At 40.6% G+C, this 15439-nt stretch overlaps 2 protein-coding genes across 9 annotated transcripts in view; both read left to right on the top strand.

Annotated features, from left to right (window-relative positions):
* The first annotated feature begins 121 nt into the window (after nucleotides 1-121).
* Nucleotides 122-2572, top strand: LOC139606842 (dynactin subunit 6-like). Its single transcript, XM_071459220.1, has 7 exons — nucleotides 122-264; nucleotides 567-631; nucleotides 756-861; nucleotides 970-1058; nucleotides 1415-1462; nucleotides 1849-1991; nucleotides 2095-2572. The coding sequence occupies exons 1-7, from the start codon at nucleotides 227-229 to the stop codon at nucleotides 2191-2193; spliced, it is 588 nt and encodes a 195-aa protein (XP_071315321.1). The 5' UTR covers nucleotides 122-226; the 3' UTR covers nucleotides 2194-2572.
* A 9758-nt stretch (nucleotides 2573-12330) lies between these two features.
* The window catches only part of LOC139606770 (RNA-binding protein with multiple splicing-like), a 34864-nt gene continuing 31755 nt past the window's right edge, over nucleotides 12331-15439 (top strand). For 4 of the 8 annotated variants that reach the window (XR_011684685.1, XR_011684686.1, XM_071459115.1 and 1 more), the window contains exon 1: nucleotides 12331-12775. Coding sequence is in view for 4 of the 8 variants with exons in the window: in XM_071459115.1 (XP_071315216.1) it covers nucleotides 12713-12775 (63 nt within the window). In the remaining 4 variants the exon portion in view is untranslated. The remainder of the gene's footprint in view (nucleotides 12776-15439) is intronic. The other 4 variants (XR_011684684.1, XR_011684683.1, XM_071459113.1 and 1 more) reach the window with 1 other exon arrangement.

The raw sequence follows: 15439 nt of genomic DNA, 5'->3' as shown, positions 1-15439 counted from the left end.
CCCACTCTTTGGTTTTTGTTGCACCCTGCAGGCCATGAGGTGATACTGCAATGAGAGTAGCCTTCTGAAAAGGAATATTTTTTATTTGTATTATTATTTTCAATTACCAGTAGATGGCAGTAAAGTTTCAGGCTGATGTTCTCAGACAAACGCAATCAAACCACAGTTCCAACCCCGAACTAGGATTAACAATCGACTGTCGATAAATGAACTCCTCATCGCAAGGATGTCAGACGCCAGCAAGCAAATCATGGCACAGAAAAGGTACAAGATTACATTTGATCAGGGTTCACCTTTTATATGAAAGAGGTTTTTTTTTGAACCGTGTTGCCTTTCAGGACATAAAAATGTGGTTTCCTTTTTTAATGATCCTGCAGAATCACTGATGGCGACACCCATTTTTCTAGGTCGTGTACTCAGTTATTATTGAGATTCTGTAATGACTGACCATGCAGCAGGCTAGTGATGGCAGCATGTTACCTGCTGTTCGTTATAATGTTTGCATTTCGTGTCTACAGTGCATCACTGATGTGAATATGTTCTGCACTTGCTATTTGCTCTTGCAGTGCTAAAATTGCAGCTGGGGCTGTTGTGTGTGTTGAGAGCGAAATAAGAGGAGATGTGACCATTGGTGAGAACTTTAATTTCACTAGTTATTTATGAATCTATTTTTTTTTTTTTTTGTAACCTGCTGCTCTAACATATGAGAGAAGACTGTCCAAAAAACAACAACAATATTTTCCACATTTTTACAGGTGCTAGAACTGTTGTCCACCCGAAAGCAAGGATCATAGCAGAGGCAGGGCCTATTGTCATTGGAGAGGGGAATCTAATAGAAGAGCAGGCTCTTATTATTAACAGGTAGGTAGTGTGTGTGTGTGTGTGTGTGTGTTACCAGTCTTATTATCATTTCCCTATGTGATCATTACAGTTTCACTTAATTATATCTTATGTGTTTTTTTTCCATAGTTATCCAGAGAATATCATGCCAGACACAGAGGGAGTTGAGCCAAAGACCATGACTATTGGGACCAATAATGTATTCGAAGTTGGATGTGGTATCCTTTGCAATTCAAAGAACTATAGCTGAGAGTAGCTTATCACAGATATATCAAAAACATCTCTTGTCTGAATTTGTGTTTATGTTTATTTGAAAAAAAAAAAAAAAAAAAAAATCCCTGTAGAAAAACCAAAGTGTTTCTGCGGGTTTTGTTTGCAGTTATTTAGAAAGTGTTGCCTTGACATAGTTTCTCCACCAGAGAGCACTGACAGGATTATTTTTCCACTCTAAAATGCCCTACTCAAAAATATTGATACAAGTTTTAGTCTCAGAAATTCTATATCCATCAGACTGTAGTCTAATTATTTGAAATTGCTAATTTATATATTTAAATCCTTAATGTTTCTGCCGCAGTCTCTCAAGCTCTAAAAATTGGAGACAATAATGTGATTGAGTCCAAGGGTGAGTTCTGTAATCACTTCACTACATTCCTCCAGGTGTGTGCAACATGAGTAAATAATGTTATAGTTCAGTATTGATATACAGTATATCATGATATAGTAGATTATATGGAAAATGATAAAATAACCAGTCACTAATGGTTGTTATTAGTAAATAGAGCAAATTTAATACTGTAATACAAATGAAGTTACATCATCAAATTTATGCAAAAATGATATAAAAATATAATATTGCTCTTAAGCAGTCCTGCTCATTGATTTGCAAACATTGCACACAATGGTCTAAATTACCCAGAGGCATGAAAGGGGTAGATGCTGCAGTATAAACAGCATGGCAAAAACTCTGACAGCTGATCAGTGTCCTTTTTTTCTAATGTTAAATCCCAGCTGATCTCGGGAGAAATGTGATTCTGACCAGCGGCTGCATCATTGGCGCGTGCTGCCAGATCAACACCTGCGAGGCCGTGCCCGAGAACACGGTTGTGTACGGTTCAAATTGCATCAGGCGTGTGCAGAGTGAGAAGCCGCAGGTCAGTTCTCGGCCGATGCTTGTTTATGCCTGCATGTCGCGGGAGTTTTTTGCTGGCGTGTGCGCAGATTCGTGTAACCGTGGGATGGATTTTTATCTTGCAGCCTCAGACTCTGCAGCTCGACTTCCTCATGAAGATTCTGCCCAACTACCACCACCTGAAGAAGACGACGAAGGGCAGCAGCACGCCTGTGAGAAACTGACATGGAGGAACGAGGCCTCCTGCAACCCAAAGCATCTGCACACACAGACACCAGAAACACACATTTCCCTCCACTTGCACTTACACTCTAATGCTGTTTCCTGTCTGACAAGATAGAGGATTGAAAACGACCACCACACTCTACATTTCCTCCTGCATGTGAGGAACGCCATCATTCTTGAACATATCCGACAGTTTCTGGTTTTGCACTTTTGCTTTCAGATCAATATTCTGACTTTTTATGATATATTTTGGTCTTGAAATGATACATTTCCAGTGCCATTTTTATGTTAATTAATTATATTCATCTATATTTATAAATGTTCCAATAAAGATACATAAATACTGCAATACTAATAAAGATTGCATTTAAGCTTGTAGTCTGTTGGTTTATCATTTTCTATATTTTATGACCACAAGGAGGGACTATTGAGCAACTGTACTGTCTGCTCTGAAGGCTTTGTCTCATCAAATATAAAACTGAAATGTTACTTATTAATAATGTAACTATAAATATATATATTGTGCTAAAAATAGTGATAAAATCAAGTTCTTGGAGCTGAAATAGTTGCTACAAATAACACGTGCATCGATTCACCATTTATAAAGTGCAATTGCAGCAGAAGTGATGCCTAAAAAGATATCTCTAGGTGTGGTAGTCCCCATCTTGGATTTGTTGGGTTGCCAGTCCTGCGCCCTCCCACCAGGGGGTTGCCAAATTGGTGCCGTGGGTACAGTGGGAATTCCACACAGGGCATTGGTTATTGTAATTGACATGGGTGTGGTTGAAACTTGCATTTCTACTGCAGGATGGGTCTGAATAATGCCTGGCGCCCCCCTCCTCGTATCTAAGCCCCTTGGGTTGTGCTCCCATCTGTGCCACAGACTCACAGTTTTGGGTGTGGATGGATGGATGGATGTGTGTGTGTGTGTGTGTGTGTGTATGTGGCAGAGGTTAAGTAGCACATAGACTCCCTGAAACCCCTGACATAAAAAGTTCAGATGTGACATTTTACAGTTGTTTTCCGGTGACCACTTCTAGCTGTAAAACAAGCTCAAGGCTGCGGCTCCTGCTCTTCAGACTTTAAAGGGTTTGTGTCAGGCTGGATGGGAAGGGCGCTGCACAGTACAGCAGCTCCCTGTAGGAGGCCCACAGCTGGTGTCGCACACTGCCAATACTCATTTGAACATGTCATGGTGGAGTCCCACGAGAAGCCCACATCAACCAGGGGCTAATTATTTCAGCAGTGGAGTGCAGCCGGGGCCACGTCTAGGCTCCTCTCTGTTCTCACTTCTTCTGTTTTTTTCCACTACCATCATTTTTATTTTGGGGTGTTGCCAAAGCGTCAGTTTACTTTAATATGACAAGGAAGACAGATGCTGGGCACAGTTGCACGGATGTGCAGAGTGACAAGGACCTCATGGGGGGCAAGTGTGGCCTTTTAATCTGTGGAGGGTTTTTACAGAGGCGAAATGGCTATGATGATAGCAACTCATGGCAGGAATTTGAGAGGAAGTTCAAATGTTGATCTATATTTGGAAGCAGTTATTTATACCTCTCCCTTACTGTACTGTTGGGAAACTGAATTATCCAGCTTCCACTCATTTGTTAAAGCAGACTTTTGCACATCACAGTGGTATTTGCTTTTCTTTTCATAGGATTATCTCAAGTCAATATTTGGCCTTAGCTACAATATGCAGCATTCTCTGACAAGTCAATAAAATCTTATCATAAACAAAGAGAGAAGCATGAGATTTGAGTTTGTTATTCAACTCTGCATACCGAGAAGGTTGTGTAAAAATGTGAGAGAAACTCAGGGTTTTCTTTGACCATCAAACTATGACATTTTGCTACAAAAAAATAAAATAAAATAAAACAACATCAGTTCTTCCTCTTCAATTCACTGTTATGGTCTCTATTTTCAGCAGACCATGGAGTTCAAGTCTTGGTGTGGTCCACTGCAGTCAGTCATGTTCAAACAGGCCACCAGTTGGTTTTGGAGGATAAAGGCTTTCTGACAGCTGACCTTTGCAGCCAGGTCCACTCCACCTTTGAAAAGTCAAATGTGACCTATAGGCCACAGTGATTTCCATTGCAATCCCACAGAAATAATTAATTTCATCACAACAGGGACCCAGAACCACTGGATGGCATGCCTTTTTAGCCGAGCCAGCAGCACGGCTCTGTGTACGGCAATGTTGGATGGTCGGTTTGCCCAGCACTCTGGCCCAGACTAAAATATTTCAGCAACTGTCAGATAGATTGCCACAACAATTGGAACAGACATCCAAATTCAAATTTCAATTAGTCTAATATTTAGTTTATGACAAAATGCTTCCTGTTGTGTTATCCACAACCACACTTTATGTTTCTAATTAGCAAAAGTTTGCATGCTAAACTAAAGATGCCGTATGAGCATATAGAGAAGCTCATATAGCATATAGTAAAACTTTATGCAGTTCAAAAGACAGAAGACACAAACATGTAAAATAAATAAAGAACACCATACAAACACATGCATGGACAGCATGAATGCGGTACGCACGGATATGTTTGCATGCGCACATTTTCATAGATTTACACGCTGTAAGCCAACCGCAACACTTATCGGAGTTAACTTTTCCTGCAAAATAAACATTTTGTGACGACCCTCTCAGCCCCGTGCACCTGTTACTTGGCTTGCGTGGCTGCTTTCTTTGCAGGTGCTGCAGGTGGGTGTGGCAGAGGGTCATCAGCAGGGTGGCAGCACCTGGGTCCTGTGTGCTAGTGCTCCTTTTAAAATCTGTCTTGTGGCTCAGCTCTGGTTCTCTCTCCTCCCCGAGGCACTCATTTGGTTTTGGTTGGTGTTGGGTTTGTGTTGCTGCGTCACACAACATTGCACTCACACACTTCTTCACTCGTTCACACACCTACGCTACGGATTTTACTGATCACACGTGCCATTTGTTAATTCAAGTTTTCCTCTTAGCTTGGTTGTGTGCATCTCCCCCATTGGTAATGACTCACAACAATACAAAAATGCTAACCTAACAAAAACTTGACAGGAAAATTACAAACTGTGGTAAAAAAAAAAGAAAAAAAGAAAAAAAGAAAAAATATGAATCAGAGTAAAACTTATGTAAGAAGATTTAAAAATTCACTGTAGGTAAAGGTCGGAGTCCAGAGTTCTGTAGCTCACTGCAAACTGCAGAAAGCAGTTGAACAGCAATTTTTCTCCACATATACACAGCGCTCAATAAAGATTAAAGGCGATGGGAAAGACAAAGACTTCAGGAGCCGGGTTTTAGTTTAACCTTTTATTGGTTCCACTGCACAACAAAAGAGAAGATATAACTTTACGTGCTTCCCTTTGACCTGCTTTAAGACATTCTAGGCCCCAGTCAGCAGCATTCAAAGGGAACATAATGGTCCATTACATAGACCTGTGTCAACATTTGGGAATTCAAGCCTAGGAGACATACTTAGTGTGGCCCCTGCTCTCTACTCAACCCTTCCTCTGCCCACTGAATCATGAAAGCTAACAGTCTACTGACACAGATTGTGCCTCTTTTTGTGTTTCTGTACCTTGACACAACTGCAGGGTTTTCCATGTATGAAAGGAAATAAAGGTGGTTTGATGAGTCATGATCTTGTTTTTGTTCAGAGCAGATTTCTTTTTCGTGGCTTGTCACATTTAAGACATGTCGGCTCATGACGACCCCGTCCATGCCCTTGTGGATAAACACATGTTCTACCTCACTACTCAGTAATGCAACCTACTTAATCACAAGAGCTCTTGCATTCTCGTTCTTTCAGCCTGTCCAGCGGAGACAATATGACGAAAAACAACCGGAACTCATGATAGAGCAAATTTTTCTCCAACCCAAATTTTTCTAGATCCTTGACTCATTCATTTGATTTTTTCACCCTATTGAAATGTTAAACTAACCTGCAAATAACTGCAGCTCCAGCTAACAAAGGTACCCTGAACAGTGTTTGTAAAATGACACTTTCTCGAGGGATTATTTTCTGACACAGGCTTGCATTTCTTCCTGTGGGTATTTGGTGAGTGATAGTAAGCAGGGCATAATGTGTGCACTGATATGAACTCAACTTCAGAGATGGAAAATGCTGGTTGGCTGGTCCATCACTTTAGTCCACATTGAAATATGTCAACAACTGCTGGGTGAATGCTATGAATAGTGGAGACATTCTTCATCCCCATAGGATGAATCCATCTGATTTTGTTGATCCCAAGGCTTTTCCTGTAGCACAAGAGGTTGACATTTTTGGTTTTGATTGATGTATTTAACTAAATACTAAACAACTGGATGGATTGCCACAGAATTTGGTGCAGGCATTATTTTCCCCCTTAAGATGAACTGTAAAAACCGGATCTACTGACTTTTGTTCTAGTGCTGTCATCAGTTCAAAAATGTAATAAGTAATGACCAGTTACTTGCACAACTTATTACCTTTCCATCGGCCTCAGCTGTAATTTGTGATGTGCGCTTATCAGCGAACACTAACACGCTAACACGCTAAAGGATAGGATGGTGAACATAAACACTGTTCCTGCTAAAAATCAGCATGCTAGCATTGCTGTTGTGAGCATGTAGGATTTCAGATATTAGCCCAGAGTTGGTTGACTAACTAATTTTAGAATCAGGCCTCATTTCTGCCAGATCGGTTTTCATTTGATTAACTGGTCAAAAATTTTAGCCAGCTGTCTTGCAGTTTTAGTACTTCCTCGGCCTGATTTCCCATGTGACTGCTGTCAAAAGATCCATTATTGTAGTGAGCGTGTTTTAATATTACTGAAGTAGTATTTTACTGAAACTGCTGTGGCTCTGCTGTGATAAAACTGAACACCTTATTGTCCGTATCTTCCAGACATCTCTGGTTCCATGTCATTCTTTTTTCCTTTTACATAATGTCCACAGTAGAGTTACGCAAAGTAGTGCTGCCTTTCCCTATTTTTGTTGAAGACCATAGACTGTATATAAAAAGACTCTGTCATCTTGTTTGAGTAAACTTTATTGGAATTGTAAATGGACAAAACCAGCTGGGACTTCCATGCTTATATTCAGTGTGAGCAGTGTTTGCCCAGTTTAACAGAGCTACACACACAACTTAAAAGAGCTGCTAGCGTGGCTGTTGTTCTCAGTCTTCTTAAGATGTGGAAGAAATTACTGCGGCAAATGGCCAAAAACTCTGCAGGCTGTGCAGACCCCATTTGAAAGGCTGGAAAGGACAGAGAACAACCTAGATGATTAAAAACAAACTTAAAAAAGTAGCTGATATTGTCATGTAATGTGATTTTTATGTCACACAGAGGTTGAGTAAACAGACATTTCATTGCAAAGAAGCCACTGCAAAGGACTGAACAAACTAAAACAAAGCACCAAGCCTCTCATGGCCAATTAGGTTGGGTCAATCTGACCACAAATTGCTCATTAGTGATCTTAGAGGAAGATCAAAGGGCACTAAGCATAAGTGAGGAACGCTGCGTATCAGTAAGTCAAAGGAATGGAATGGCCTGGCTCCAAGCCCAATGAGAGCCACTTACCACACATCACTCAAAAGGAAGAAATGTGTTGCTCTGCCAAACACAGAGCTGCTGTCAGGTCTACATACAGGCCTGCTTGTTTTTTTGTTACGGATGACCTCTAAAGGGATTGCAACAATGTTCTCCCTCCGCTTTTTTTCCTCTTTGGTCATATTAACTTGCTCTGAAAGTTAATATGACCAATGCAACGATAAGGAGTTTTATATGCTACCGCGTTGCAGGAACGAAGAGAAAGGGTGTAGATGAGGCAACACCTTTTAGTCATCTGACCACCAGCTGAGCGGATTGCAAGAACCACAGGGGTCCTCCCTTAGGGATCCACCACTGGTCAATACATCGGCATTGTGTCATGATAGATTCTTGTTTTGGTGTTCATATCAAGCTGGCCTTTTAGCTATGAGTCAGTGATCCAGAGAATGATATTGGATAACCTGATTTGTGTCTCAATCTTCAGTCCTGCCTTTGATTAGCAGAGGTTCTTGGAATATCGTTGGCATGTTTGTTATCTGGGAAAAGAAAAGATTTCTGGTTTTTAAAGCAATTGTTGATATTTTGGCAAATATGCTTATTTGCTTTTTTGCCAAGAGTTAGCTGAGAAAATGAATACTAATCTCATGTCTTTACACTAAATATGAAGCAAAAAAAAAAAAAAAAATATATATATATATATATATATAGTTATCTTATGTTGCTTCCCATTTACCTCAGAAGTCAAATGTGGGAATGATGTCACACCAGAGTTAAGAGCTTTCCAACACAAGTTGCAGGCTTGTTATTGTTGCTTTCTTGTTGTTGTTATTGTCAGCAATGCCAGTTGATTGAACAGTACTGTATGTGCGACTGATTTTATTAGACACAAATGAGACAGAAGTGCTAATAAACATCATATCACTACAGTTTTCCCTTCTGTTGATGTGCAGAGCAGCCATCCTGAATTTTGAGTTCAGGGTTGATGAGGTTCTTCTGACTTTTTCAAGTTGTAAATCTGACTTCGGGGGCATTCCAGGTAAGATTTCCGACTGGGAAATCGGATATTCCAACTTCTCAGTTCAACGGAATTTGTTGGTGTCACAGATGATAAGGGGCTCACGAAGACGAGACAGTCTAAAAGTCTAAAATGCTTAAATTATATAGAAAATAATTCTGACCAGAGAGTGAGTATGAAACTGAATGTGCTACATAAATTGGATTCATGTTTCGCTTTGAAGCATTTGGTGTTTGAGGGATGACTGATGGGATGAAAACATTGGGATGTCTTTTAGTATATTTGGGCCATTACAATACATAATATGTTAAGTGAGCTTTCTTGTGCTGATAGGTTAATTCTTTTTTTTTTACCTTTGTACAAAATCAGACTAGTTTATCTGTATGCTAAACTAGCCAGCTGCAGGCTTCAAACTCTACAGGCATCAAGTGAAGAGACGTACGTCCCAAAATGTTGAAGTATTTCTATCATTTGAAATTTACATGCATGCTCTGTTTTATCTTTCCATCAGTTCAAACTAAATTACAAGACTTCTTCGACCAGTTTAGCCGACATTGTTGTATTATCTTAAACTAGCAGCCCTCTAGATAACATAGAGATATCTTGATGTGAGGCTGGACCACGTCAAAGCTTGCTGACATGTTACCCAGGACACCGTGACCAGACTGTCTCCTAGCTTCTCTTCCGCCCTCCCCCCTGGTGTGTGTGTGTGTCTCTGAGTGTGTATATGTGTGTTTTTTCTGGGCGGCCACCCTCCCTCTCCAAGCATCAGACCACACAGCTCAGCCCTGAGACCTGTCAAACACAGCTGGGACATCTCCCCCCCCCCCTCGCCCGACTCCTATCCTTTCCTCCTTCTTCCTACCTCTCCTCCCCCTCCTTGCTCCCCAGACTCCAGCAGGAGGCTTTGATACAGGGGTGTTGAGCAGCAAGGGGAACATTTCCATTTTTATCTGCTTCGAAGACTCCAAGACCCTCCTCCCTCTCTCTTCATCGTGAACTGCTTCTTATCAGCATAAAAGAATCTGCCATGTCCCTTCTTCATTGTGCATGCTTCAGATGCAGTGTAATTGATATAGACATGATTGGGGAGGAGAAAGAGCACAAATCTCCAAGACCGATCCACGATGACTGTTTTCCTTCTTTTGTTGCTTTTGAGGTGCAAGTTCAGCAAAAACGACTCGCTCTGTTTTCTGCACCGGCTGTCACAAAACGCGAGTCTGTCCTGTGCAATAAATTTCATGCAACATATAGTCACAGTCCCCTCTACCGAGCTGCTGTCAGCTCTTGAACTTTTCATCGCAAAATACAAAGTGAAGCAGTTGCTCAAAATAAATGTTTTGAAATGAGGGAGCGTTCAAGGCTGCCTTGTCACCTGATCGCTGCTTTTAAGGCTGTTTTGCATCCTGCACTGTAGACAATAATAGGTGTGCCAGTAAAGTTTTTACTGTTTGCTCATCTCCACTGCTGTTGAGACATCACTTCCATAGCTCTAGGGCTGTTTCCTCACTCAAAGGTCGTAAATCAAATGGTCTTAGCTGAGCTCACAGTGGATTAGCGCAATTTGTTATCATTTTCCAATCTTGAGGAATTTACAGGTGCTGTCTCCAGTACCTCTTTACATGCACAGCCTGTCCTGCTCATCGCAAATCTAGACAGAAATATTCTATGTCTGCGATGCCTGAGAGGAACTATTTGCCTGAAATGACAAAACTGTGAAATATAATAAACAGCTGGGTTGATAATTGCCTGCGTCTCCTGCTCTGTGCATCTTTAACAGATGATGCATTATGCTGACCGTGCATGCCGTCTTGGGTAACATCATGTGATGGCCAGATTTATGATGGAAACAGATGGTATGTAATGCTTGGTTAAAGGTTAAACAGGTTAACATATAGAAAAATAAGTGACTTTTTAACTGCGTACATACATGGGAAACTGTTGATGAGATATGACTTTTCTTAGTTTATTCCCATGAAAGCAACCAGTTAAATACAGCTGTTAAACACAAGGGATCTAATTTGTATGGGAAATTTACAATAGATTATGAAAGGCAGTGTAATAATATGTGAGGTAGGCCTAGCATGCAAAGCTACTGATTCCAAATAAAGAAAAGATAGCCTGCTTCTTTCCATCAACTTTCCCTGTATGGAGACATAAACCATAAAATGCAATCAAAAAAGGAAATTTAAGATGTCATAACCTGTATTAGGCCTATCACAGTAAAAGTGGGAAAAACAAAGCAGCAAAATGGGTCAAAAATAAAAACATAACATAAATGTCAGATCATTATGAACTGATTCAGGGCAAGACACTCAGGTCATGTCATCTCAATGTTTTTTCATAATTTGAGGAGTAACAGAAACCTGAGGGGAGTTAAGCTTTAAGGGGGGAGTCTTTGAATGGTTGATTCCAGTATTTTCAGATGTGATATATATTTAACATTAAATAGAGTAGTGCTGTCTAATACACACCTAGTAGACAGGTGCATAGGAAATTGAAATCATGTAAATGAGAGTGTTGAATTCCCACACCCTGTTAGGAATAGGATTATTAGAAATGCAATGCATTGCCCATGGATTGCATCAGGTGCCTGCCAAGGTAATGTTGCATTTCTACTAAACTTTGTGCTGACAGTGTGCAAGAATTCATCACTTTCTCTTAAACTCAATATATTCAAATAAATACCTCAACATTTTGTTAAATATGTTCATTCATTTACTTGCTGAGAGTTGCATGGCAGTTAGTACTTGCATGTCTGTACAGTAAAAATAAAGCTGGAACCAGCAGCTGGTTAGCTTAGCTTAGCATAAATACAGGCCAGAAAAAGAAATCTATCGCCACCTCTAAAGCTCACTAGTTAACATGTTGTATCTTGTTTAATCTGGACAAAAACTGAAGAGTAAAAATGACATTTTGTGGTTTTTCTGTAGGTAATGTACAAGATCATTTCTTGGCCAGGAGTATTAACTTCCTGGGGTCTTGTTATCACTGTGAGTTTAGCTGCTTCCCCCCCGATTCCAGCCTTTAAGCTAAGCGAGGCTAATTAGCTACCGGCTTCAGTTTCACAGTCACCTATTGGTCCTTTCACCTAACTCATTTAAGCACATTTCCTAGAACATGGAGCTATTCCTTTAAATTTGACAACTGGTAAGCTAAAAAAAAAAAAAAAAAAGTTTTATGATAAGCTACCAGAGTTTTGTTCCTGACAGCGTAGGTATGGCTTCAAAAACAGCATTAAGAGACACTGGTAAATAAAATGAGAAAAACATGTAATCAAACTATTAAATAAATAATAATACAAATAAAATAAAATAGGGGCTGGAGTTTGAATCTTCTTTTGGTGTCCAATCAGACTTTTTTTTTGCAGTGGGAGGGGGTGGGCTGGGGTCGGTGGGCTTATTTCTCACACCTAGTGAATGTTGCAGTGCCTAAAATAACACTCAGCTGATCCCGCGAGCTGATTTTCCACTGTCACTCTTGCAGCACTTGATAAAACTTGACAAAATCCAGCAGACGCATCCCACCCTTTACCCCACCCAACTAAACCCCTCCCTCCACCCCTCCCTCCCGCAGAGATGGGGAGAGAAGTTCGCCTGCGGATGAACATTTACTGTATTTCATTTGGGGAGCAGCAACAAGAGCCTCCGGAGAAGCTTTCCAGGGAATGCTGAGGAATATCTGACAGCACAGAAACACCACTCACAGCCGAGTTTTTCCTCTTCTTTTTTTTTTTTTTTTCTTTCAAAACAAAAAAACAAAAAAACCAAAAAACCTTAATTATCATTGATGTCGCCAAACTAGAGGGAAGCTCGGGTCAGTGGGACAGCGGCCGCAAGCGGACTGTTGTCTGACGGAGGGAGCTCCTTTCATCTGTGGGTCCCGGAGAGGAGCGAGACCGAGACGAAGGACGAAGAGAAGAGGAGGAGGAAGAAGAAGAAGAAGACGACAGTGCAAGTGAAAGTGATAAGAGAGTCCGACTCAGAATGAATAGCAACAAAATCGAGAAAGAAAACGAGCAGAGTGAATTCACCAACCACGAAGAGGAGGTATGTGTCCGCCAGCGAGCTCCTACCTGCTCCCTCTGTTTTATTGTATTGGGCCGAACCGTGACCCGTAACGACCCATAACGACGTCTTAATGCGCCGATTCGGGCGAAACCCGCTGTCTCGATGGCTGGTTTCTAACCGCCACAGCTTGTTTTGTCACCCATGCCATCCCTGTAGTCTTCCTGTAGTTGTTTAGGTGCCTCCCTTTGTGGGATTGAAGCGTTTTCTGTGCTGTTACCCGGTGTTTACCTTGTAAAAGTTGCACGGCAATGTCTAGGTGTTACATTATACCTGCTGTGTGGTGGAGGCATGAGTTTAATTATAGCCTATAATATCTTTCTTTCTCTAAATTGTGCACCTGTCATCTATTTGTCCTTCACTTTTTCGTGTCTTTCTTTTAATATTTCTAACCTTTCTCGTGCTGTAGCCATGTCCAGACCAACAATGCCTTTTCTTTTTTCAAGACATTACAACAGTGTAGAGCTACAGCAAACACCGAATAATGAGGGTAGGAACAAGGCAGGACCTCATAGTTGATGAATCACTAATAAGTAGTTCCTGAATAACGCCAAAGCCAGGACTACATTGAAGATAATCATATGTTACTTGACAAAAGACTTAAGTGTTTCCAGCTCTGGTTCATTGTACCATGAAGCCAGACTCCACACAGTACTGAAACACAGTGGTAAAGGGAATTCAGAGCCAGGGTGAATTAGTTTTCACTGAAGCTGAGGGAGCAATTCAAGTTCTAACAACTGCTGCTGCAACATGTACGCAATAAGTCTTTGTAACCCAGACACACTGCATTACAGTCATGCAAGAGATGCCTCTCTGCGCATATAACTTCATTACATCTTAACGCACGAGAATGATACTGTGCGTCCAGAAATGTGAGGTAATCCATTTAGTTTCTGGAGAAAATGTATTTCGTCTCCAACATGCTGGATAACAGCCCAGTTTCTTCTTCTTCTTTCTCTGTAAACATTGCACAACCTGGATTCATAATATCTCCTTCTTGGTAAATAAGTTTGTGGTGTTGCTCTTTGCATGAGGTGATTTTCTTTGGCGCGGAAGTATTTCTATGCAAATATCCGACCTATTATTTCAGAGCTCCACACATCCGCAGCTAAGTGATGTAAGAAAGGTGTATGAGATTATATCAGATATTTCTCTTGGAGCGGTTTGATTAAGGCTCAGTGTACAGTTCGTCACTTTGTAACTGAATAGCCAAACATACCCAGCCTGATGTAATACCATATTTGGTCCACTGCTGAGGGTTACTATGGATGCAAGGAGTTACTGTGGCACCACACAGATGAGGTAGAGACTTAAGTACTGATTTCTTGGAAACCTAATGCAGAGTTTCAGTTTTAAGCTCCACTCACCTTTTGACCTTGTGTCCTTACAATACAGTGCTGCAGTAGTAATATTCCACAGCCTGTTTTCGTACCAGTACATGACCTGAGGACTGCAGCTAATGATTATGGTCATTATTGAATAATGACAAGCCCTCAGAGGGAAGGCTGACGTCTTAAAATGTTTGGTTTTGTACGACCAGCGGTCCAACACCAATATACTTCATTTACAATCATATAAAATAGAGAAAAGCACCAAATTCTCACATCTGAGAAGCTGAAACAAGCAAATGCAATTTTTTTGCTAAATAAAATAAAACTTAAATGATTCATAGTTGCTAGTTGCTGAACAGTAAATTGACATATTGTTTCAGCGCTGCACGTCTCAACGTATTTGCTTCAGCTAGAAGAGAGAGGATGGTTCTTTATCATTTTAATCATAGTGAATTATCTGATTAATTTCCATTTACCAGCTAATACATTCCTCCACACAGCATCTAGTAACTTTGTTTTAGAGCTAAAATGATTAGTCAATAAATCAATGAGTTGGTCAACAGAAAATTATTAACTACAGGCAGCTGTTTTGATAATTTACTCATTGTTTAAGTTATTTTTAAGCAGAAAAGTGCAACATTTGTTGATTTCACTACAGCAAATTCGAGGATTTGCTGCTCTTCTGCGTTTTTCCTGATACTAAACTGAACATTTTTGTCTTAAAGTTGAGCTATCAGACAAAATAAGCAATCTAAGATGTCACCCTGGGGTCTGGGGAATTGTGACTCTATTTTGTGACATTTCACAGACCTAATAAGGAATTGATTTACTCAGAAATAACTAGCAGATGAGTCAAAAATGAGAATAATTATTAGTCAATTTGCAGTCTCTTTGTTTGATAAATAAATCAATAAAGGAGGTTTTAAATTCTGTGTTGTCCACAAGCAGAGGAGACTAAATAAGGCTTGTCTCTTGCATTGTGTAAAAGTCAGACATGGAGACAGGGAGAGAAATGGCCAGAGGAACCTAATGGTTGTGGAAATGTTTGGAAGCCATCCAGGCTGGCAGCGACTTAAATTTACTCAGGTGAATTAACAGGAGGTTAGACAGCACCACTTTATCTTTGCTGTAATGACGTGTGTTGCATGCAGGGGAACAGCAAGTTTTGAGGAGACTGTGCCACACTCACACACACACACACTCACACATTCACACTCGCATTTACAAGCAGCCGTGGATAGGTGCAATCACACAACACGCGCTTTTTACGGACAGGTGTGGATATTCACCCGAAAACACACAAAACAGAGAGTAA

Source organism: Trachinotus anak, unplaced genomic scaffold (genome assembly GCF_046630095.1).
Source record: "Trachinotus anak isolate AG129_WGS33_773 ecotype Australia unplaced genomic scaffold, CSIRO_AGI_Tana_v1 ptg000023l, whole genome shotgun sequence".
In the NCBI taxonomy this organism is placed as follows: Eukaryota; Metazoa; Chordata; class Actinopteri; order Carangiformes; family Carangidae; genus Trachinotus; species Trachinotus anak.
The sequence above is the reverse complement of the archived record's forward strand: the minus strand, read 5'-3'. Positions and strand labels throughout refer to the sequence as shown.